The sequence below is a fragment of the Diuraphis noxia genome, unplaced genomic scaffold, assembly GCF_037042655.1.
Source record: "Diuraphis noxia isolate RWA-SAM2 unplaced genomic scaffold, SU_Dnox_SAM2 contig0004, whole genome shotgun sequence".
Taxonomy (NCBI): domain Eukaryota; kingdom Metazoa; phylum Arthropoda; class Insecta; order Hemiptera; family Aphididae; genus Diuraphis; species Diuraphis noxia.
In genome coordinates, this window is record NW_028301714.1 from 35139887 (window position 1) to 35163896 (window position 24010).

At 27.7% G+C, this 24010-nt stretch overlaps 1 protein-coding gene across 3 annotated transcripts; it reads left to right on the forward strand.

Annotated features, from left to right (window-relative positions):
- The first annotated feature begins 3061 nt into the window (after window positions 1-3061).
- On the forward strand, window positions 3062-23748 carry LOC107165626 (uncharacterized). Of its 3 annotated transcripts, none has more exons than XM_015513958.2 (4): window positions 3062-3332; window positions 11179-11356; window positions 20305-20450; window positions 21761-23748. In XM_015513958.2, exons 2-4 carry the CDS (start codon window positions 11335-11337, stop codon window positions 22649-22651), a joined length of 1059 nt encoding a protein of 352 aa, XP_015369444.2. In that variant the 5' UTR covers window positions 3062-3332; window positions 11179-11334; the 3' UTR covers window positions 22652-23748. The 3 variants fall into 3 exon arrangements, with proteins under 3 accessions (XP_015369444.2, XP_089083052.1, XP_089083053.1); XM_089226926.1 differs by lacking the exon at window positions 3062-3332 and adding an exon at window positions 9956-10079; XM_089226927.1 differs by lacking the exon at window positions 3062-3332 and adding an exon at window positions 10053-10075.
- The last annotated feature ends 262 nt before the right edge of the window (window positions 23749-24010 follow it).

A 24010-nucleotide genomic window follows, 5' to 3' on the forward strand; every position in this document is an offset into this window, starting at 1 on the left:
ATTTATAGATTATTGTTTATAACTATAAACTAGGTATTTTTAGATTCATAAATATGAATAAATAATAATTTAAAATCATTTCCACGCGTCATTCACATACTTTTTTTCAAAAGTATTTAGGTTTATACTTTTAAGTTTTGTCTACTAAATTAGATGTTAATACCCACCTAATATCGCACAGGTATATAATGTATTTATGTATTAAAATATTGCTTACATATTATAATTTATAATTCATAAAGCTTAGATTTTTTATATTAATAAAATATACAATTAATATTCAAATTTGAAAATTATTTAAGTGCAATTTAATATCAAATTAAATAATAAATTTTACAGATTTTTCAAATTATTGAAACACAATAATATTATAATTTAAGAGGTTATGGCTTGAAATAGTTAATACAATTTTAAACTAGTTAAAAAGTTTTATATCATCATGTTAATTATTATTGGCTCGTTTATTTATTACATTTGCTGCATATGACAATTACTAATCCTTTAGAATTCTATGAATTGTATAAATATAAATCATAATGTTAATAATATCATATAATCATAAAGCTATGTATAGTATAATATGTATAATATGTATAATATGTATAATATACTAAAATTATTATGCTTATGGTCTAATCAGTCAAAATATAAAATGCATAATCATTAAAAATACAAATATACTGAAATTTTAAAAGAACAAAAACATTTTATAAATAGTAACTGTCATGTCAACATTGTATGTTTTTAATATTAGGAGAACTGCATAGTTTTTAATGCGTTGAATATGAAAGAATATAATAATTTTGTTTAGTTATGTATTGTGTGTGTTTACTACCTAGTACCGTACTATATTAAATTATAATATGTAAGCAATATTTGAATACATAAATACATTATATACCTGTGCGATATTAGGTGGGTTACCTACTATAGTAGTACCTATACTATTATTGTTTATTAGTTGTTATAAGCTATATTTTACTTTTTTTTTTTTGGTTAATAAGTTTTTTTTATTCAATTTGTTTCAAAATATTTTACTTGAATCAGGAATATTGCACTAGCATATCAACCTACCTACAATAATTTTAGAGTAAAGTACTTAAGTCATAAAAATATTAGATATCATTTCACTCGTCATAACTCATAATTCATAAATTTATAATTTACACTGCTTAAGTGTCTAACAGTTGTTGTTCTGGCACTTAAAAGGCCCCGGTTGCAATTGGTCCCCAAAAAGATTTTTTAGAAAAAATAAGTAGGTATCTTTTTAAAATATACACAACAAATATTATGAGATTACAAACTACATAGTAACTTATTATTTATATTTATTTTACAATATAAATATTAAATAATATACATTAAAAAATTTTTTTTTTAAATTATTATTCTATTTAAATACATATTTATATACCGTTTTAGTTAAAACTTACACTAATATACATATATATTATGATACCTACTTAATATAGATATAGCTTAATATTTTGTAGTGATTCAAATCGTACATTCGACCTACAATAGATTTTCTTTACAGAATAATTTTATTAGTTGACCGGAATAATAAATTTATAACTACCTACATTAACCAATTTATCCGAGTCAATAAACATATTATGCTTTTTAGATTAGTCTAACAGTGTTTAAAATGGATTAAACATATAAGACTTAAATTTTTATGAAGAGTTAATAATTCTCGATTCATTAAAAGGACGCTATATCTTTTGAGTTTTATGAACTTGAATAACTGTTTTTTGTATTTGTGATATCAAAAATATAAAAACAATGTTGCACAGAAAATGATTTCCTCTTTATAGTGTGGAAAATTCGTTTCTTAGTTATTTCTGTAGCCTTCTTGGTTCTTTCCCACATAAAACAGTTTTTGCTTTGTTTTATATTATAAGACGAAACAGCACATGGGGGTATAACATTAAAATACTTTTATCAAAATAGCATTTTTTTAGTTAATGTTGTTAACAGCGAGTACTTTTTAGAAAATCACTCATAAAAAATATCAATTAAAATTACGATATTTCACAAATATTTGGGCAAGCAATCTAAGTATTTTTTGGTTTTAAAATAAATTATATACATGCTATGTATTAGTGTATTAAACTATAGACCATATAGTAGTGATAAATAGTAGTATACGTTTGATGTTTGAAATGTTATAAATTGTGGGGTCCGAGTTACGAAATTAACAATATTGTAAAATGTAAATACCAAATACTAAAAAGTATAATTTGTGTAAATGATGTGTGTCTTCTTTCATCCCAGTCGAATGATGACATTATATTATATCATGCGAAATCAACTGAAATAAAATTTTAGAATATTTAGAAATAAAATATTATCATATATGTAATTTTGTAATTTTGTATACACTATTTATATTATCTACTTATTATACTGATTTTAAAAACAAAAAAATTAGAAGCATCTATACTGCCTTTTACATTGTTAGCTAGAAAATAAAGAACATTATAGACATTAATTAATACATTAATGTAATAAATATGATATGTGACTATTTGAGTATATATTTTTTAGAGTTATTTAATATTTTGCGATTTTGATGTTTTGTAAAGTGTTAGAAATATATATGTTTTGATATTTGATTTTGACGATTTTGCTGTGATTTTTCGGTTTTACTTATCAGTTATTTCATTATCTATTAGATGTTTATGAACATGTTCTGAAAATATAATTATTATGAATATATTATTATTAAGTCTTATATTCTAATGTCCACACTGTGAATTTATTAATTAGGTTTAACATGATAGTAAAGCGTAGGTAATAATTCAGGAACTGATATTATATACCTATACTTGTAAGCCTATCGACTATAAATTTAATATTGTCGTTGTTAATTGTTATTTTTTATTCGAAAACTGAAAAGTAATCTACGGATTTTTACCTACAGTTAAAATATTATATAGGTAGCGCTCTGCCGCCTTCGTGTTCGTAGTCGCCGCCACTACCGTCAATCATTCGTCGCGTATCCCTCCCTACCCTTTATTGGACGGTCTCCACTCGCCGGCCGCCGCCGGTTTGCCAAAACAATAATAAACATCAGTTCACAACGTGCGTCCGTTTCGTTCGTTTTGTTAATCGTTCTTTTGTAATTTCTTTATCGTCTATGCGTCTTAACGGTTATTTTGTTCAAAATTTATTCTCTTATCGATCGAGATCCGTTATTGATAATACCACTGTAGATTTTGTCGTCATAACCCAATAAGTCACTGGATGATATCTACTATCAAATTGCTCGTTTACCTGAACACCACACGTGTCCGGAGACCGTAACCCTCACAAGTCACAGCCCACAGGTACATACAACGTAATAATAATATTAATAGGTTTATATTTATATCACTTTTCGGATTAACCTTTAACTTATAGACTTGAAATCTGGTTGATCGTGTTATTAATTTATTATAGAGGAATACAATCAAAACTGCGATAAAGACGATCTCAAGTAATTATACATTTTAGGGAACATTTATAGGCGACTGCATTCTGTGTCTGTCCTCAATCTACTGGCTGCAATCCTATTTCTATATTCGTTAATCAAGAGACTTACGTTTTCATTAAAAATCAAGATTATTTTATTTATAAAACAAGTTAGGAAAGCCCATTCTGCAAACGTGCTAAATTTCCGGTTTCAAACAATTAACTACAATTCAATATACAATATAAAAAATACCTATTCAGTTGAACTTTATTTGATACAATCTTATAATATTTGAATATGTATTATAAATAGCATATTAAAATGAGTAGACCAAAAATTAAGCGTAGTGGTACAGGTGTAAATAAGCTTCTAGAAAATAAGCCGTTAAAAACCATTTGAAAATGTACTTCTTATCTCTAAAGTTTTAAATTTGTTAATTATTTCATGAAGAAAAAAGCTGAATATTTCAGTGGTTTGATAAGAATATATTAAATGCTGTTTGTTAGTTGTTGCAAACTTTTTGTATACAAATAAGTAATTACTGGTGATAATTTTTTTTACGTTCGAGGTGAGTGTTAATATAAATAGGATTCTTCACCTAAAGCGTCAAAATTATAAACACGTGCCTGTTTACAAGTAGACTTGTAAAAAATTGAAAACTATTTTCAGAATTCTTATTAGTCTACCAAATTAGTTGATATGTTTAATGAAATCATATCTAAATTCCTACGATGCGAGTGTTAGATAAAGGCGGAAAATCACCTCTCGAAACTCCTTATTATGTTTATTATAAAAATGATTTCATACCGGATGAATTATTTAAAAAGGCTTATTTTCATTGAAAATTTTTAAATCAATTTAAACCATAAGGGTTACCCTTGTGTCAACCAATTAATGAGGGTTTCGGGCATTACGTACCCACTATCACGGATATTTGTGAACTATAATCTTAATCTACGAGACATAAATTCTCGTAAAATGTGGACGTTTACTTTAGTCACATAGGTACTTATTACCTACTTAATAAGTTATACTAGAATCATTTTGTTTTATATTTGATATATTTGAAAAGCTAGAATCATTTTACAAGTAAATGGAGCGTGGGTAACTGGTAAATTTATAAGACATATTGTATAGGACCTGGTACTATGGTATACCTATTTAGTGTTTAATTTTCATACTAATTATAACAATTACAACATAATTAAGGTTTAATTAGGGGTTTAATTCATTATAATCGATTACTTTTTAATTTAATCGAAGCTTAATATGAACTAATAAACAAGATTTGTATTTAAATATATTTATTTAATGTTTAATCCTATGTGTTAGACTGTTACATTATTGTATATTATTAAATTATCATGTTGAGTTAACATCAACAATTAATGAAGATTTTTCGGTGGCTGTGGCTATAAATATTTGTAGATTTTAAAATAAATATTTATTAAAATAATTGAATTATTATTTTTATTTGTCAACTGTCGTTCTATGACTTACAATTCATAACAAGTTATAGACAATAAAATACTAGTTTATTTTGAATTCATTAACTGCCGTTAGTTATTTTGTGAATATAAAATCTCGAATCATCAAGCCTCAGCGAAACTAAAGCAATACAAATTATAAGTAGCCAGTAGGTATTATTTAGTATTAAAATGTCGAATATTCATCTGAATATTGAATTCAATTTACTTTATAACTATAAAAACTGCTTAACAATCATTAAGTAATCGATTCCTTTCTTTTACGATGGTAATTTTGTAGCTTAAATTTTATACTAGAGGTATTGTTTTTCTTTAAATAAAAATAAAAACAGAATATTTCATTGTCAGGCTAATAACCTAAGTTGTTGAAGCCATATTTCTTAAAAAAAAAAATAATATTTCATTATTTTAAACATTTTCTATTTAGGTATAATTTTTATTCATCTAGTCAATTCTGCATTTTAATCATTATTCATATTTAAATGAGAGTTAATGGTATTGATTTAAATGTTGAATATTATGAGGTATATTGTTAAGTGTTTATTAAATAATAAATATATAGACACATTACAAAATATACCCTATGATGTCCTATATAAATATATAATTCTAAGCTATTATGCATGGTGGTGACATCGTCAGCTTATTTCTGTATCGGCGGCACAGTTTCCCAGTGGGTAAATAAAAAATATATCTTAAACATCACATCACATGCTCAACGGAATAAATTTCATTAAGTTTTTTAAACTCTATAATCGATAAGACGATATTATAATAAACGTCTTATTTATTCCCCCGCGTCTTTGTGCTTTAAAAAACATGACGTGTATTATATTATTACAAACACGATGTTTGCCACCATCGCGGGAGTTTAATAATATAAGAGTGAGAGTCGAAGGGACGTTTGGATTTCGTGTATTATAATAACTCGGGTAGTGGTATGCTGGTGTGACGTGGGGAACTCTTTTGTGTGCCCTCGGCTGTTGTACTTCTCACTGTATAGACACACGCGATTTCCGACCATCTGTCCCTCTCGCTTTCCAACCACCAGGTATATTATAATAATAATATTGTGTGTGTTCATTGCAAACGGCCATAATGGACAAGAGGCATATCTTTTTCCTTTTTCTGCAGCAGCTGTTTTTGTCGATTAAAATCATTCTGTTGTCCATTTGGCAAAAGTGGTCGCAAATTTCCGTTGTGCCAACCCCCACCCAACATTATACTACAGTACTACTATAGCCTTTTAGGCTCGTATTTTTTGTTAGCGTCTGCATTCTGCAAGTACAAGGTCAATGACTTTTATATTTTTATACATAGGTACCAATAATATACCTATTTTGTATTATATTTAATAAAATATTGCAGTTGATACCAGATGTGATAAATTATTATGTGTTTGTTTACAATTATTTTTAAATTGTTTATTATAAATTTAAATTTATAACTTAGTAATCCGAAATATTTTAGGTAGGTAAAAATATATTAATATACATTTATACTTATAGGTATAATATAAATGATCGTAAGTACTTATGATGCATACTTATACTAATTTTAGCTTCTTGGTTAATTAAAATTTGTATTTGAAATTATGGACATATTGTTATGTGTATATGTAAATATAACAAACTATACTATATAGTTCAAATTGTTAAAAAATAAATGATTTTAACAGAAATTACGGGTGTATATTTATTATTTTATATTATATATTGAATATTAAGTGATTCGTTGAAGGTTGAGCCCGCTTAATAGTATTTAAAAATAGTTGTATAAATCAACAAATAATACAATTCTATCTATATATTGTAAAATTAAGAAATATGGTTTCTCTTGTTTTTTATCAATAATAAAAAAAATCATTGCACCATTGCACCTAGATATATAGGCATTGCCCTATTTTTTTAACCAATAATGCATCTCGATTTCTAGTCACTGGGAATTGATAAATTGATTTTTAAGTAAAAAAATGTTTAGTATAGAACCAGTGAATAACTTTTTTTCTGGGAAGTTTTTTTTATAGATGTTTGTATTTTGTATGTTTTACTTCCCGTGCCTATTAACGCATACAGCACCTACCTATCTAAAATTTTATTTAGTTTTCATGTGTTTGGCACACTTATTCTATTTGATGTTCTGTAGTGTATATCGAGTAAAAATAACATATTACAATATTATAGGTATTTATTGCATTATATGATAAATACCTATATTACCTACTAATACGGTCTCTAGACAGTATAATAAATACCGTCATTCGTCATTTTATTGTCTATAGATAAATTTCCTGAATTAATATTCCACTGTTTTGTTTCCTGTCAAACTTAAAGAACTAAAATTAATTCTGCCTCTATGCCTGTACTCAATGACAAATATGTAATCTTCAAAGTTAATATTTTTTACGTATTTTTATAGTGGATCATGTATTTTCAAGGTCGCTTGGACGCGTAGTACCCAATATATTTTCAATACAATAGGTGGTCTATATATTATTTTTATTATTATAAAAATATAGATACCCATTATTATTTAAAAAATGAAAAAAATGGGATAAATGAGATAGCGTTTTATGTCTGTTCAAGCTTCACATATCACATCATTAGATTTTCATCAAGAAAACTATCAATAAAGTAATAATTATATTATATATGGCAAGGTTCACCCGATAAAAAATATTAAATTAAAGCCCAGCGTTAGTAAATTTGTTTTAGGTTACATATCGGTCATACCTTCAGTTTCAGTTTCTTACACATTTTCCTATAATGATTAAAAATGGATCAATAATATGTTTACATGCGGAGTTCACCTATAAATGTGAGGCTTATTCTAACTGAATTTTGCTTTTACGAAAACTTAACAACGAAGTGTACAATTTTATTAAAAACGCTGTAATGGTTTTAGATAATAAATAATAATATACCAATCGACAACTATTTATGCGGAGCAGCCCATAATTTCCAATTACACTTCCTTAACATAAAACTTTTTTTTTAAATTAAGAGGCCTCTGTTAAGTTCAATGTTATAGCTTATAGGTTAACCTGTATAATTTATTTGTAAATTATTTACGTGATCGCGATAAATATAACTTGACGGGACACTAGTTTCTGCAGTTTGATTCCACACTAGAGCGCTGCTGCGTGGCCTGGGCCTCGGTATATGCACTTAGTCTGGCCTGGACCGGGAATTTTAAGTGAAAACAAGGTAAGGTTGGGTCGAACCACTTATTTAACTAAAATAAATCAGGTCGAGCTGAGCTAAATGTATGAAAAAAAAATATTTGACGGGCTTGGGCTTTAAAGCTTTAAAAATCAGGCCAGCGCAAAGTTCTATTCCACACGCTATCATTGTATTAATGAACCGTAGGTATATTATGTACTTAATGGCTAATACGTATAATAAACATTAAACATTCATTATAAGTATTTATAAATTATAATCAATGTTATAACATACAACTGCAATAGAAATCCATGAAAAAATCTTTGCAGGAATCTATATATTTAAAAAACATGCACGTGAGCCAGTTAACTAAATAGGTACTATCATTATAGAACAATTTACAGTAAACTGCGTTAAACCTTTGATAGCAGAATGATAATTTACTCGTTTTAGAAATATTAATATAAAAATGCATTTAATATCAGAAGATTAAATATAGAAGTATAAGACAAAAAGAGAATACAATTATATCATGTATATATTATTATTTTTTTTTTTTTTTTTGTTACCACTGATATCCCATTCAATCGAAATAAAATACATCAGCGATAATTTGGTTTCAACAGTTAAAAGTGTAGCAATGGCTTACAGTAATATATCTGTTCATACTTCATGGGAAGTGTATTCAAATGTTACGAAAGAATCAGAGTACCATGTTAAAAAAATTCGTACCTGCTCAATTATTTACTCATTTTTACTTAACGGTCCACTAGTATACGCGTGTCAAATGACAAGGTAATACTAAGCGCCTGGATGCGTTTAAAATATTGTATATACCATCTTAGGCAACTGAACAAAATTGACTGAAATCCATGCACTTATTTATTTTGTTAGTAATAAAATATTAATTTAGTATTTTAACCACTAAAATTATTCTGCAATTCAATTCGTTTTTATTTTTCAATAACATATAGGTACTGCAGAATCTATTTAATTTATTTTAGATCGTTAGTATTCTGCTGCAACGAATCAATTATTATTATATTTATTGTTTTAATAATTAAATTTATTATTACTGTTAATAAACTAATGTAGAATATAGAAAGCGCATTTATTCAATACATAAAACAAAACAAAAAATGTTATTTGTGTTAAATTAGTTAATTCATACTTAAATTTATCCACTATTTAATTATTACTTACCTATAATGTCTTAATATCTATTATCAGTGATATTTTTGATGGTTTACAAAGGATAGGTAGAAATATTGCATTTATTATGTATTTATAAAATTTTAATTTACATAATAAATGCTTTAATAAATACGTAGATACGTATATATTTTTTGAACTATTTCTCTTTAGTACAAGCCCAGCTTTATAAGGGAGAATCAAAAACTCATTAAGATTTTTTATATATTAATTTGTATCATGTTGTTACTATTATTATTATTATTATTATTATTATAAACATAGTACATAGGTATCTACTACCTATTTCAATCAGACTTTAGACTCCACTAATTATTTAGCGTTATTTAAGCATATTAATCAAGAACTTCCGAAACATGTATAAAATAATAATATTATTACCTAAAGAGTGTATAGTTAAGTTATATTATAGGTATGTATTTAATTAATTCATACCTGATAAGTGGATAATGTAATTTCATTCAACTATTATAAATTGTTAAAGTGTATTTAATTAATAACGTTTAAATGACTGTCGTGCGTCTTAATAGTTTATAGAAAACAAACAATTTTTAAAGTATTTTGAAATTCATTTATTTGTTATATTTCTCTATTTTATTTATTTAGTTAAGTCCAGTTTTTTGTGCATCGCTGTTATTAGCATAGTATAAAGATTTGGAATTGTTTACTTTACTTATCTGGGGCAATGCTGTTTATTTCAACTGATTTTATGCAAAAAGAACGACGTTAAACACTTCAACAACATCGTCCATTGTGTAGGTAATCAAAATAAAATCATGTAGCTAAATAAAATAATAAAAGCCTCAACTAATTTTTAAATAAAATGGTCTTGATGAAGGGAGACAATTTAGAGGAAAAATGTTTTTACATAAAAAGCGGTACCTTTTAAAATATATAGTTATTGGTATAGATATAATTCAAATAAATTTTTTCTCTTCGTAATTTATCCAAACTTATAACATATCTTTGGAATTGAGCCACATCGCTGGCCAAAAAATACTCCAGTAGGTTATTTTTAGTGAACTGGCTGACTGAAACTAGTGGTAGTGTACTACTTGTTAAAATTAGAACTATTTAAATAATCTTGAATATACTTCTCAATTATAAAGTTTGCACTCCATAACTAATCGGGTGTCTGGTTTATTACCAAATTAATGGGCGTATCAATTAATTATGTTTAATGTATGAGAAAATTGATATTTAATATACATTAAAAATTCAAATATAAATAAAATAGGTATATGTTGTAATAACTATTTATTTTTTTTCTACACTTGTTTGTTGGTCCTCGCTTCCTCAAATACAGGCTGTAAAAAAGTTACCTATTGTCCAAACTTTTAAATTACAAAATAAACTGTTAGCTAGAAGAATTACCAAGCAACATAAAACGTCTATTTTCTTACGCTTTCGTCACAGTTTTAAATAATTCGTTCTTTACACCTAACCATTAATTTTTGAAAAGGTAAAATATTATTGATAAGTGATAGAACATTACATTATTGTGTTACATAGAAAAACATGTAGGTATAAGTAATAATACTGTCTATAATTGTATCTTGTGCTGATCGAAGAAATATTCAAGAAATTACAAAAATCATTTAGTCATAAATCAAAAAGAAATATTTTTGGGTAGATTGTGTACTGCTTAAAATGAAGTTTGGTAGATAACGTACACGACATTACAGCCACTTCTTGACCATACAATATATATATATATATATAGGCAGGCCCGGTCCAACTAATTTTACTTTGTTAGAATTTATGAGATAATACTACTATAAGATATATTAATTAAGTAATTGAATAAATACAATAAAAAATATGAACCTGGCTGATAATATAATTTATTTTATTTCAGGGCTACGAGTTGTGTTATTTTCAAAGGATATACTTATCGCCCAGTAATTTGGAATTTTATCGAACGCTGGCTTTACGTAATGGTGCATTACAGTAACATGACTGGAAATATACATTTACAATAACAGAACAAAGTCTTGAAATACAAGAACACAATATGATGACAATTGGAATTTTAAGTGAGTATTATACACTGCTTTACGTTTATATTTTCTAAAATACGGCATATGCGCACGTGACAAACAATAATTTCAGTCCTCTGGTGATCATAATGAAAATAAGTTTTTAACATTTAAAAAAAAAAATGTACCTACTGATAAGACGTAAAAACTAGGTACTGAGTATTATAATAGTTACTCTTGCCGTATTATATCCTCATCACTACGCACTCTGATTCAAATTATTATTTTGAATTCGAAAGTAATAATTATAATATTTATCATAAATTTATAGTATTCATCGATCATTGACTTTTTAATTTAAAATGGCTATAAACTAAAAAAGGTGTTTATTAAAAGAAAAAAAATAATAATAATAAAATTAATGATCACTAAATATTATACAAATTTGTTTCCTGTTTATAATTATTAATAGCCAATAGGTGTTAGATATTCCTACATAATTTATCTATAATAATAAAATTTAGTAGCACATTGGTAAACCTAACCTTGTGATACGTTTTAATACATTATAAAATCTTAAAATATTGTCAAAATGTATTATAATATGATTCTTTTATTAAAAATTGCGTTAAGTGTAGGTTGTAGGTAGTCAAGGTTTCTGAGAAGTTTTAGATAAAATTACATAGTGCTCGTATGTATTATATATTACAGTTATGTATAGCTTATGAGCATCTTTAGTTAATTTTTAAGTAGGTACCTTAATCATTATTAGAAATGTATTAAAAGTAAAGATAAAAAGAAAAACACGCATATAATATCGTTAATAGTTTACCTATATCTAACTGTATGATTTCCAAATTATAATAAAATATCTAGAGTAGTTAAATAGGTATAATTGTACTAATTTTTGTGGTTTGTTGAATTATTTTATATTTAAAAAGAATCTAAAAACTCGAAGTACCTACCTATCGTATATCGTATATCTCTTAAGAGAATACACTGTTTATTATGCTTACAATAATAGTATGTACGTATTACTTATATCATTATTAGGTACTTGTACTTATATAGCTAAGGCTGTAAAACTAGATCTATATAGATTTTATAATAATGACTTGGAAACTATAAGTGCTTTGATAATGAATTCAAATAGAAAGTGCTATTAACTTTTTTCATTTTTATAACATTATATATTCGAATATTTCCATCGCTTTGCTGTATTTTCTCCACTTTCTTTTGCATCACACTCCCGCTGGACGAGGAAATGGTCCATAGAATCTATGTTGTTTATCAATAGGAAACATAATAATAATAGCAACAGTATTGTAACGGCTTGACAATGGCCGAGAATAGATTTCCTTATTTCCTGATGATTTCCATGAATTATAGTGTAACGCCCGTGTTTTCCTTCATCTATGCTAAATCACGGCTAGGCCTATAGATGTGCGTGTCAGCGTAAACTATCCATTGCAATTGAAAACCAAAAAAATATGCCACGTTTAATTGAATATAATCAACCGAAACTTTTTACTATCCATCAGTTTAAATGTCAAAATTTAAAAATATTGTGTATGTATGTAGATGTCTGTATAATCAGCGTATCAAATAATAGAAAAAATATGTTTAGGTCATTATAGCAGTTAATAAATGTGTTTACATATTCAGCTGAAAATTAAGGATTTATTTTTGAAAGAGTTTATTATGTATATTATTAATGTAGTGAATTTTATAAATGACTTAGATATTATGTTTATTATAACCTTTGATAAGTTATCTGACTGTTTACTTAACTTATGATAAAAATATTTAATAGTTTTTTTCGTACTATATAGAATTAATTTTTAATACATTTACTGTCATTACCGTAATATTACCATAATTATAATATAATTCCGTTAATCAAGAATATGGTTTATAATATTTCTTAATTATAGAATTGTACTGATCTTTAATGGATATTTTAAGTATTCAAAACCAAACTATCAGAATATTTTTGACATAATAAATTATGATACACATTATGTTTCCCTGAAGATTAACCTTAGTATGAGCCTAATTGATTGGTAAAGTGATACAAAACTAATATTTAGAAAGTCAATTTGTTTCTTTATAAATATAAATAATAAAAAATGAAATGAAATGCTTATAATTTTAAATTAATTCGTTTTTGAATCTTATTAATCGTTAAGAGGACGCCACATTTGTTTTGTAGTCACTTATTTACAAACGAGTAGCATAGTAAAATGTAGATTTATATTCGGAAGTTAACGTTCTGTTTCGTGCGTTAAGTAAATTCACCTATTATTAAATTTAAATATAACTACAGTATTTCTATTCTCTGGTAGAATTTTTCGATATTTTTCAAACTTACTTATAGTTTATAAATCATTAGAAAATATCATTAAATAGCACTAGAAATTAGTCATTAATCATTATAACCGTGTGTGTGGCTTCTAAATAAATATTTGTTAATAATCAACTTTTATCCATCAGTATGCTGAACTTATATAATTAATATACCAACCTCTATTCAAATTGTATCAGAATTTTCACATTTTCTATATTTTGTTTTATTTATTTTTTAATAAAGATTTGTACCATATATGACTTGCCGACTTGATATTGACACTTACGTGATGCTTATAAATTTGAATGATAAATAATCAATTGTAGATTGTTTCGCATATTATGTAAGTACTAATTGTGTTTTGAATAATCAATTTGCAGTGATGTATAATGATGTAAAGATATGTTTTTGCTTAGCGTATAGTGCATACATCCATATAGCCATATATAGGTACTATATAAATTATGATTAGAGTAATGCGTAAGTTATACATCTATATGTACATATAATGTGTTGTATACAATATTTATTTTATAGTTTATATGCACAGAATAGGTTATACTTATAAAATAGTTAAATTATCAAATTTGTATTTTGCATCATATTCTTACGTCATAATATGCGTAGTACATAGATTTAAAAATGCATCGTATGTCTTTTAAATTAATCAAACAATTCATTTATTGGAAATTGTGATGATGTTAAATTTTACTTATTGTGTTCTAAATACAAATTTGTACAATAATTATTATGAGTCAGTTTCTCAAAAAAAAAAAATTAAAAAAAAGATATCTATTGTAATTCAATGTGCATGGTTGTAATTTTACTTTTTGAATAATATCGTGGAAGTATATTCTGGATTATGCTCATAATAATACCATATATCATATTACTTTTTAAAATCATTTTTTTTAACTATGTATAAAAATGTGCACTTAAATTTCAAGAATATTCTTATCAGAAACTGTGTGATACATAGTATATCATGAATTGTAAGTATATTGTAATTTATATATTTGGACTAACTAATAATATAATATGTAAATTAAAGTTAATTAAACTAATAAAATAAATTCGTAATGTAGGTACGAATACTTTCTAAATGTTGGTAAAAAAAAAAATACATAATATTAGATATACAAATGTGTCTTATTATGTACATTGTATAATAATATTATATTTTTGTACATTTAACTGTAAATGGAAGATACCTACAATGTTGTGGTTTTGCATTTTATAATATATTGTATATAGGTTTGATAATGAACAACCGAATGCCGAATTCTGTCTGTGATCGTGATTATGTCTCTTAATATTTTAATATGGACTATATTTATACATAAAACATAAGTAAAAAATAAAATTTATATACTTGTCTTCTACTGTTGTGGAACCTACGGATGTCCTTCACAGTCCACTGGCTACCGATGACACAAATCGATTGCTGTTTTCTTTTCTTTAGAGTAGAAAAAAAATGTATAATAACAAACTTGTATATAGTTCCCACTCTGCTGTACGCTCTTTTCGAGTTATTACTCGGTGAACCGTGTAAGGAAAAACGATTACCGCATGCGGTAGCGGTTGGCATGGTTGATGACCAAAAACGGTTTTCCATACTTATAACGTGCCTCATCTGCCGCTACGCCGACCATTTTCGATTCGAAAAATCATCCGCTCATGGGTAGTGGCTGCAGTGCGGACGAACCCGTTGATCTCGTGAAATCGCAAATTCGACACGAACGTTCTATCATCGTCATCATCGCCACCATCATTATTTTTCTTTGGAAAATTGGTTAAAACTATTATTATTATTTTTTTTGTTTTGTTTCTCATGGAGCGTCACGCGAACTAAATAATAACACCAAAAATTGTAGGCAACAATATAATACTATTCTATTGCTATAGGTAATTATATATCGTATACCTATAATATGTATTTTCACCGTAACCGATTAATAACACTATAATAGTGATATATTTATACATAATTATTACATTCAAATTGTTTGTTAACTTTTTCTTCATTATATATTACCTACATATTATATTTTGTTTATTAAAATATCTTTTTTTATTGTATCAAACATCGCTATTTATACATATATATATATATATATATAGACGAATTATAATGATTATCAATATACAATATAGGTAATATAACAATAATATGTGTAACGACTTTCTCGCGCACAACAAGTGGTATCCACTACAATAATGTAGCCGGTATACTCTCTACTATCTACTCGATGAGGCATAATAATATGAGCTTGTGTCTACCCAAATAAATAAATACTAATTTATACTTATCCACTTATATATTATAATATTATAATATTATGTAAAAAGTATCAACTTACAATTTAAGCGATGACTGTCTACTGCATTAATTGTATCGGCAAATAATAGACAATAGTTTTTTACCAATAACCATGTCACATTTAATTCGTAAAAGACTGATATGCTTATTCCACCCCCTTCCATCTCGAGTGCGACACAACAGCTATTTATATTAATCCGTTCACTGTCCAACTTTTCGTTTTTGTAGATATTCTGAAAGGTATTCAAAATTTCAAACAATAGCTATAGTTCGTATTAGTTGCTGTGACAAGCCAACTACGTAGGAAATCAAAAATTAAAGATTTTAGAAATAAATAACAAACATAATACCTATTTCTGGTTAATTTTAAATAATTCTTTTTACAAAATATGAATAAGTAATAACTGATAAATTATCAGTGATAATATAATATAATACGAATAATACTAAAGTTTATATAAATATGTAAATATCTATATAAATACTGTATATTATAATTGGTACTTACCTATATTTAAATTTTACATGCTGATTGAGGTGTTTTATGAAAAGTTTGAAGAAAATTGGCATAAGCATATATGCGAGTAATTTTGATGGAGATTAGTACATGCGTCCGAATATAATCTATTGATACTGAATTCGTGAATTTTTTTAGTTGATATTTTATCATTATAATAGACATAATGATAATATTTTTTCTTACCAAATTTGAGTTTATTTTTTCAATAATTGGACGTAAAAATTTCGCAAATAAAAAAATCTAGATGAAGCTGAACAAATCTGTAGGTACTTATGGCCTTTTAGTTTTTTTAAAAAATTGTCATCCAAATTACCTATAATAGGTAGTATGTTTTTATAGTGTAGCACTATATAGCAGCATAGTTCCATCGTAACAAATTAACTATTATAATATGCATATTTTTATTCTTTAAATTGTTTCGATTATTTAAATCGTATTCGAATACTGTGATTTACAAACTATCAGATATATTTACCTTTCTTACGAAGAGGATATTTAATTCAATAATATGCAATTTGATACAATGCTACAGTATTATATTACAAATCCGAATCCAATGACCAATATTCTATGACACATTTATGTACAAAAAAAAAGTAATAATAATTATATATATATATATCATGTATGTATAATGTATATATTTACTGATATTAATTTATATATAGGTACCTATTTTTATCATAATATATCTAGTTATGTAATTATTAATACGATTCACCATCGATATATGCTATTCTCAATGTTATTTAGATTATGATTTGACGTTCTTCTGCTTTGTTCAAACATATATCTTTATGAATCGAACAATGTGGAGTAATTATTATCAAAAATGTGGACAGTGTGCACAAAGAACAGTGAGTGTTTATTGAAAGTAATCATCGCATATAAACAACAAACAATTCTATTTGAATGTTGCTTGAATTTAAAAAAATAAAATAAAATTCTGTTTGGTATTTTCTGACGCTTGATGAAAACTGTGTTTCTATATGTCTTAAATTAAAAAATCACAAGGGAATCCACGTGGTAGGTAATCTTAGTGAAAAGTTATGTTTTTACGATTATCATATTGATAATAGAATAGTGTGAATATAATAATTTTTGATTGAATATTGACTATTATTATATCCTTTTAATAACAAAAATTATTATTAACGTATTAATCGAAATATATTAATTATTTGTATTGGTATACTTTTAGAAATACGAATTAACGTACGTTCTCCCTCCTTTTTTATGAACTTCCTCACTAATCTTAAAGCCTCGTCAAATTATATAGGGTAGGTACCTTATCTATACTTAACGTAATAATAATTAATATTATGTTTACTATAAACTATACTTATTAATTAAAAATGTTATCAAACAAATTTCTATATTTGCATGCTTGTTAGACCACGCGTATACCTAGGAATGAATTTTTTATTCTCATGGTTATAAATCATTATCGAAGGTCATATTTGAATTATTAGTTCAGTGGTATAATGAGTGTCACACTAGTTCAGTTTTGAATATAAATGGGTTTTTACTTTTTAGATTGCTGGAATGACGTGTTAGATAGATCACACCAATTAAATTTAAAAATACGTGTTTATGGTCAATTTATAAATCGTTATTATGATAGGCCAATAACAATTATTTATCGGTGTCGTATAGGTAATTAAAAAAAGGAGTTTAACCGTCCCTAATCGTTACAGAAGTAGGTAACTATAGTATGCTTTTAAAATTTTAAATACAATATTATACATTTAAAATAACACATGAAAAGAATCATTGAAAAAATTACGATACCTACTTGAACATTTACTAAGGTCGTTACGACTAATACGACTACCTAACCGGAGCTCCTATATTGTATTATACCGTTGAAGAACGATAAAAAAAAAATGAAAATTGAATAATTATAAGTCTGGTATTTAATGTACTTATAGAAAACGCCACAATTCGACCGATATCCTAACATCATATTTCTATAACACAAATTATTTATCAGAAGAAAAAGCCGCAACTGGTTCAAATTACCTTGGAACTTGCCAGTTATTTACCGTGCATAACAATAACATGAATTGATACTGTCAGTGTGGAGTGACCACAATCTAAAATAAATTCGAATAGAAAATCGAATGTTGTTAAAGGATAACGATGGGAAAATGAATAGCTTTGGTTTTGGGGATCTAATACCTTTGGACAATATACATTAAAATAAAAATAAAATTACAGGTTGTAAATTGTAAGCACACGTGGTTAATAAAATACGTATTAATATGCACTCAGGGTCGTTCAAAATGTTTCTCCTCGTACTTCGTAGCAATAGCAGTAATAATGAATTATTATTATTTATTATCATATATATATATATATGTACCATATTTCCGAAATTGTTGATATTTAATATATTAATCCAATTTGTATTTAAATTTGTCTATATATTTAATGTTAATTATAATATTACTTATTAACTAAACTTTTTATGGTTACTTAGTAAATATTAAATAGTCATTTATTTTACCAAAGTCGTCATTATCTTACCTAATAACACAATCCTACTATACCACTTATGGTTAGTGGTTACGTAAACTCTTGGAAATAAGCCTATGATGACATCATAATAACATGATGCCCAGCAATGTTTGCTATGGTTTCGTGCTGGTAACCATAGTGACATTAGTTAGTCACCTAAACCGATGAAAAAATTAAATATAATAAATTAAGTCATATTCTAAAACTTATGAGTATTATAAATAACAATCGTAATGGTTTTGATTGTGGTGTACGGGTGTACCTATGTTTTATATACATTATGCAAATTTAAAATTAAATGAAATACAATATACTAAGTTGTTAATTACTAAATATTGTCTACTTAAAATATAGTCGATAAAATTTTCAGATTGATCGAGTATAGTACTTTGAGTTTATCCCACGAAGTTAAAACAATTATTTTTAAATTTCATGGCCTGTAAAAACTGATAGACAATGGATATTGATATTAATAGACATTAAACTATGAATAATTGTATTATAATAATTATTGAATATCCCTCATCTAGGTTATTATACGTAATATAAATAAAATAATACTAAATACATTAATCCGGTAGCTATCATTTAAATATTTAATCTAACCATTCATAATTAATATACAATCGCTATTTGGACTTCATTATTTTCTTTTAAATTTTCGATTTTTAGTAGTAACTATAGATGAGTATTCGAGTTTATCACAGTTAATAAAAATAAATGACTAAATATTAATTTATGTATGGTCTACAAATGATTATACTTATGTGAATTTACGAATACTCGTAAATACAATTTCAATTTTAATTTCAAGAAAAGCATGTAAAACTACATGATCGAACCTTAATAATAGGTATGTTTACTACTAATTATGTTATACTAATGAAACCAATAACCATTGATCATTAATTATGTATTTATGTACATATTATACGCATTTTGATGAATAAATCAACGTCCGAAATAGACAGTGTTACCAATTTTAAATAATGTATTGTTATATTTTGTGTTAAATAGACATACTCAATATACATAATATTTAAATTAATAATACCTATTCACCATAATATGAGAATAAAACGTGATCATTTGTCGATTTGGTTCCAACACTGAGCAATTTACAGCAATTATTGAGATTTGCGTTGAATGGTAACAACGATATCTTGAAGTAATAATTTCTTGTACGTGTTGTAATAACGTTATCGATAAACATAATATTCATTTTGTATTTTTGTTTGTTTGTTTTTTAGTTAACGTACAGAATATTAAAATTAATAACTATTTTAAATATGTTTTAGCGATCCTTGTTTTTGGCATGTCTGCCATTGTCGTGGATGGGGCAAAATGTCTTAACTCAAAAGATTCGGAAAGGTACGTGGTGGTCAACTGTGCCTATCAAGAATTTCTATTTGTACCAACTACTGACGTTTTAAAGGATGTCGAGGTTTGTTAATACAAGACAAAAATAAATAAATTAAATGATTGACATTTGACAAGAGTACAAAGAATTGATGAATGTGTCTCGTACATAGTAGAACGTAGTAAATAGTAATTAATCAATTTATTCAACTACGATTGATAAAGTAATAACTAATAACTAATAATACATAAATAACGGATTTTGTGTCGATTTTATGTAAAGATCATAGTTTGTAAAATTGAATTATATTCGTTATTGTTGTTATTGACGTTTGGTAAAACATGACGGTCTGTTATATTGCATTTATTTATTATGATATTTCCGTATGGCGTATGCTTTAATTGTCGCGAAAATCGAGCCAACTTCTAAAATAAGAAAAAATATATAGCGGTCTTGTAAGTAATCTTGTAAATAGATCACCCGAAGTGCGTTTCGTTGTCGATGTCGTAATAAATATTAATAATAGTTGGCTATTTTTTTCTCACGAAAAACTGATTACTTAAAGTTTGTTCCGCATACGCGTTTATGGTCTGTGTGTTTAAGTGTGTGTAAAACATCAGACGCGCCATTTTGTCCATTATACATATTGTACATTTCGTTAATGCGTATATTCATCGATTTCGGAACACGAAAATATACTCGCATGCGCTTTTTTAGCCCTGCCATGATGAAGTAAACAAAAAATCAGATGCTAAAAAGATTTAAAATATAAAATATATCATACTAAACTTTTCTCGTGACCTACAAAACAATAGGAAGATAATTAGACGCATTCGTAAAATTAGTCGGTATTCATAAATCTATATTTGTTTTTTTTTCTTGGGAGTGTCCAGCAGGAAATCACTGATGATTCATAGAGTATAAAATGTCAATGTCCGTAGACTTGCACCTTATGTGTGATATTTGATGAAATATTTTGAAAAAAAAAATAATAGAACATTTTACTCGCGTACAATACTCTTATACACTCTGAACGCTCAGCGCACTATAATATACTATATATGCTTAGAAATTCACGAAATTTACTTATAAACATAAGCGTGCGTAGGTATTCTTGGCAGGGGAGGCAATACTTTAGCTAAGGAGGTCCAGACTCCAATCCCCCCACCCAATTTTCTCCAATTGGTAGGTATAATATTATATTTTGGTATAGAGGAAAATCTCGCAGGGGAGGCAACCGCCTCCCCTGCCTCCCCCGTGCGCACGCTTATGCTTATAAATATTATAATAATATCTTAGCCCTTGAAATTTGAACGTATTCAAAATACCTAAGTAATTTTTTTACATAATTTAAGTAAATTTTTATGTTTGGTATTGTGATATGTATGTTACAGACGTTAAACCTAGAGCACAACTACATCGGCAAGCTATTCAACAACAGTTTCACCGAGTATCCTAACATCAAGAATCTGATGCTATCGTTCAACAAGGTGCACACCATTGAGCCCGGGGCGCTAGGGTCGCTTGGCGAGCTGGAGATGCTAGACCTGTCACAAAACGCCATCAAGGAGGTGCCAGCCGGACTACCCAAATCGCTGACTCAGCTAAGGCTAAACGGAAATCCGGTGTCGGATATGCGCCAGTTGGAGACCGCCGTCGGACTGCGGGTGTTGCAGCTCAGGGGCTGCGACCTGAGAACTTACCCGGAACTAGGCATCATGCCCAACCTGGTCAGCCTGGACGTGTCTGAAAACGGAGATATCGTGGATCTAGACCCCGCCCAGTTGGCCGTCACGTGCCGCTTGGCCCGGCTCAACGTGACGGGCGCTACCAATTTGTTCCGACCCGGCACGCCGGGCGCTCACTGCAGGTGCCGGCGCGTCGTCCAGTGGGCCAACACGTACAAGATAACCGTGTTCGGTTTGGGCCATTGCCCGGACCCGCTGGCCGGAGACGGCGAGCTCGACATCCACGACGACCCGAACAGCGAGGCCTGCGCCAGAATCCCGGAACAGGCCCTGGCCGCGTTCAAGGAGTGCATGGCCGAGTGGGAACACCGCAACACGCCCTACTGGGCCATCGCCTCTGGTGTCGTTATCGCCGTGGCCGTGCTGTTGGCGCTTTGCGTGTGCATGCGCCGCCGCCGGAGAAGAGGCCGCCGTGGCAACGCCAACAAAGTGCAGAGCGCCCAATCGCCGCCGCCGTCCGACGCCAAAGTAGCCCACAACGACTCGGCCGGCAACAATAAAACCGAACCGGCCGCGCTCTTATCGTCGGCCGCGTGAAATCGTCCGATTTTTCCTGTGTTTTTATTTTTTTTTTTTAACAAATTTTACCTGCATCGTGTCTTATGTAAAATAATGCTGCCCGCGTATAATATACACATACGTCATTGTATATATTATATATCTGAAATGTTTATCTTATTATTTTCGTTTTGTTTTATATATAAATATAGGTATTTTAAAAAGATAGAAGGGTATCATATTAATATGATTGCAATATAATAATTTACATTTGCGTGTAATATACCTCAGTTAATATAATCTCACGCCACAATATTATGTATTATGCATCATTAGTCAATCATTATCCATATTATTATACCTACACACAATGATAAATTATATAGAAAATGTATTTAAAAAAAAAAATAATAATAATAAAATCATTAATGATCTCCTTTAAGCGCCGGAGATTTTCGGATCCCTTCGGGTATAGCTTGGTAAACGCGTTTGGGTCAACGCGTAACTTTGTTTCCGTAATAGTTTTATTTAGCATGACTTTATTATACAGTATGGGTAATAATATAGCTGTAGAATTAGGACGTATAGATACCATACTGCAGGTTAGCTGGAAATGTAGTGATTCTTGCTTAAGTCAGAGTACAGAGATCCATCCTCGTTATGATTTATACTTCGAGTTTGGTAGATCGATTTAGGTGCGATCGAATCTTTCGACCAACGCGACGAGAATTCACGGCGTTTCACACTCTATATATATATATATTATTGAACAATACATTAATTATTATGCTTAATTATTATGATATTATATAAAGTTAGTCACTAGACATAAATATTATATGATTTTTTTATTGCAATTCGTAAATATTATTATGTTTAATACAATAAATTATTACTTTTACAATAATACTGTATATTATAATAAATTCATAATTCGTGCATAAAAACAACAAATAAATATTTAAAAGAAAATACAGTATTTATTAGTTTGGGCTAAGAACACACATGATATTATATTGTTTTTAATGTGTATATTTTATTGTTTTGATTTTATTCCACGTGAACAAAGTGTAATGGTCTTTATTTTATATTTTTTGTTATGTGTTTTATAATAATTAAATTTTGATGCTTTATTATTGAAGATTTTTATTCTTGTTTCTGCTACCTATCTCGAAGGCTTCAACCACGATTTTCTCCAAATTATTTTTCGTCAGTTTCTGTAGAAATAATATTATAGTGTATTATCACCCTAAAGGTAAAATAATATGTACTTAAGTTTTAACTGTATAGGATTATGAAGACCTACCTAGTGGCTAGTACCTACTATAAAGTGCACTTATCGCAAGTTATGAACACACACCGATGCCCCATGTATATTTTATAATAGTTACCATGTTA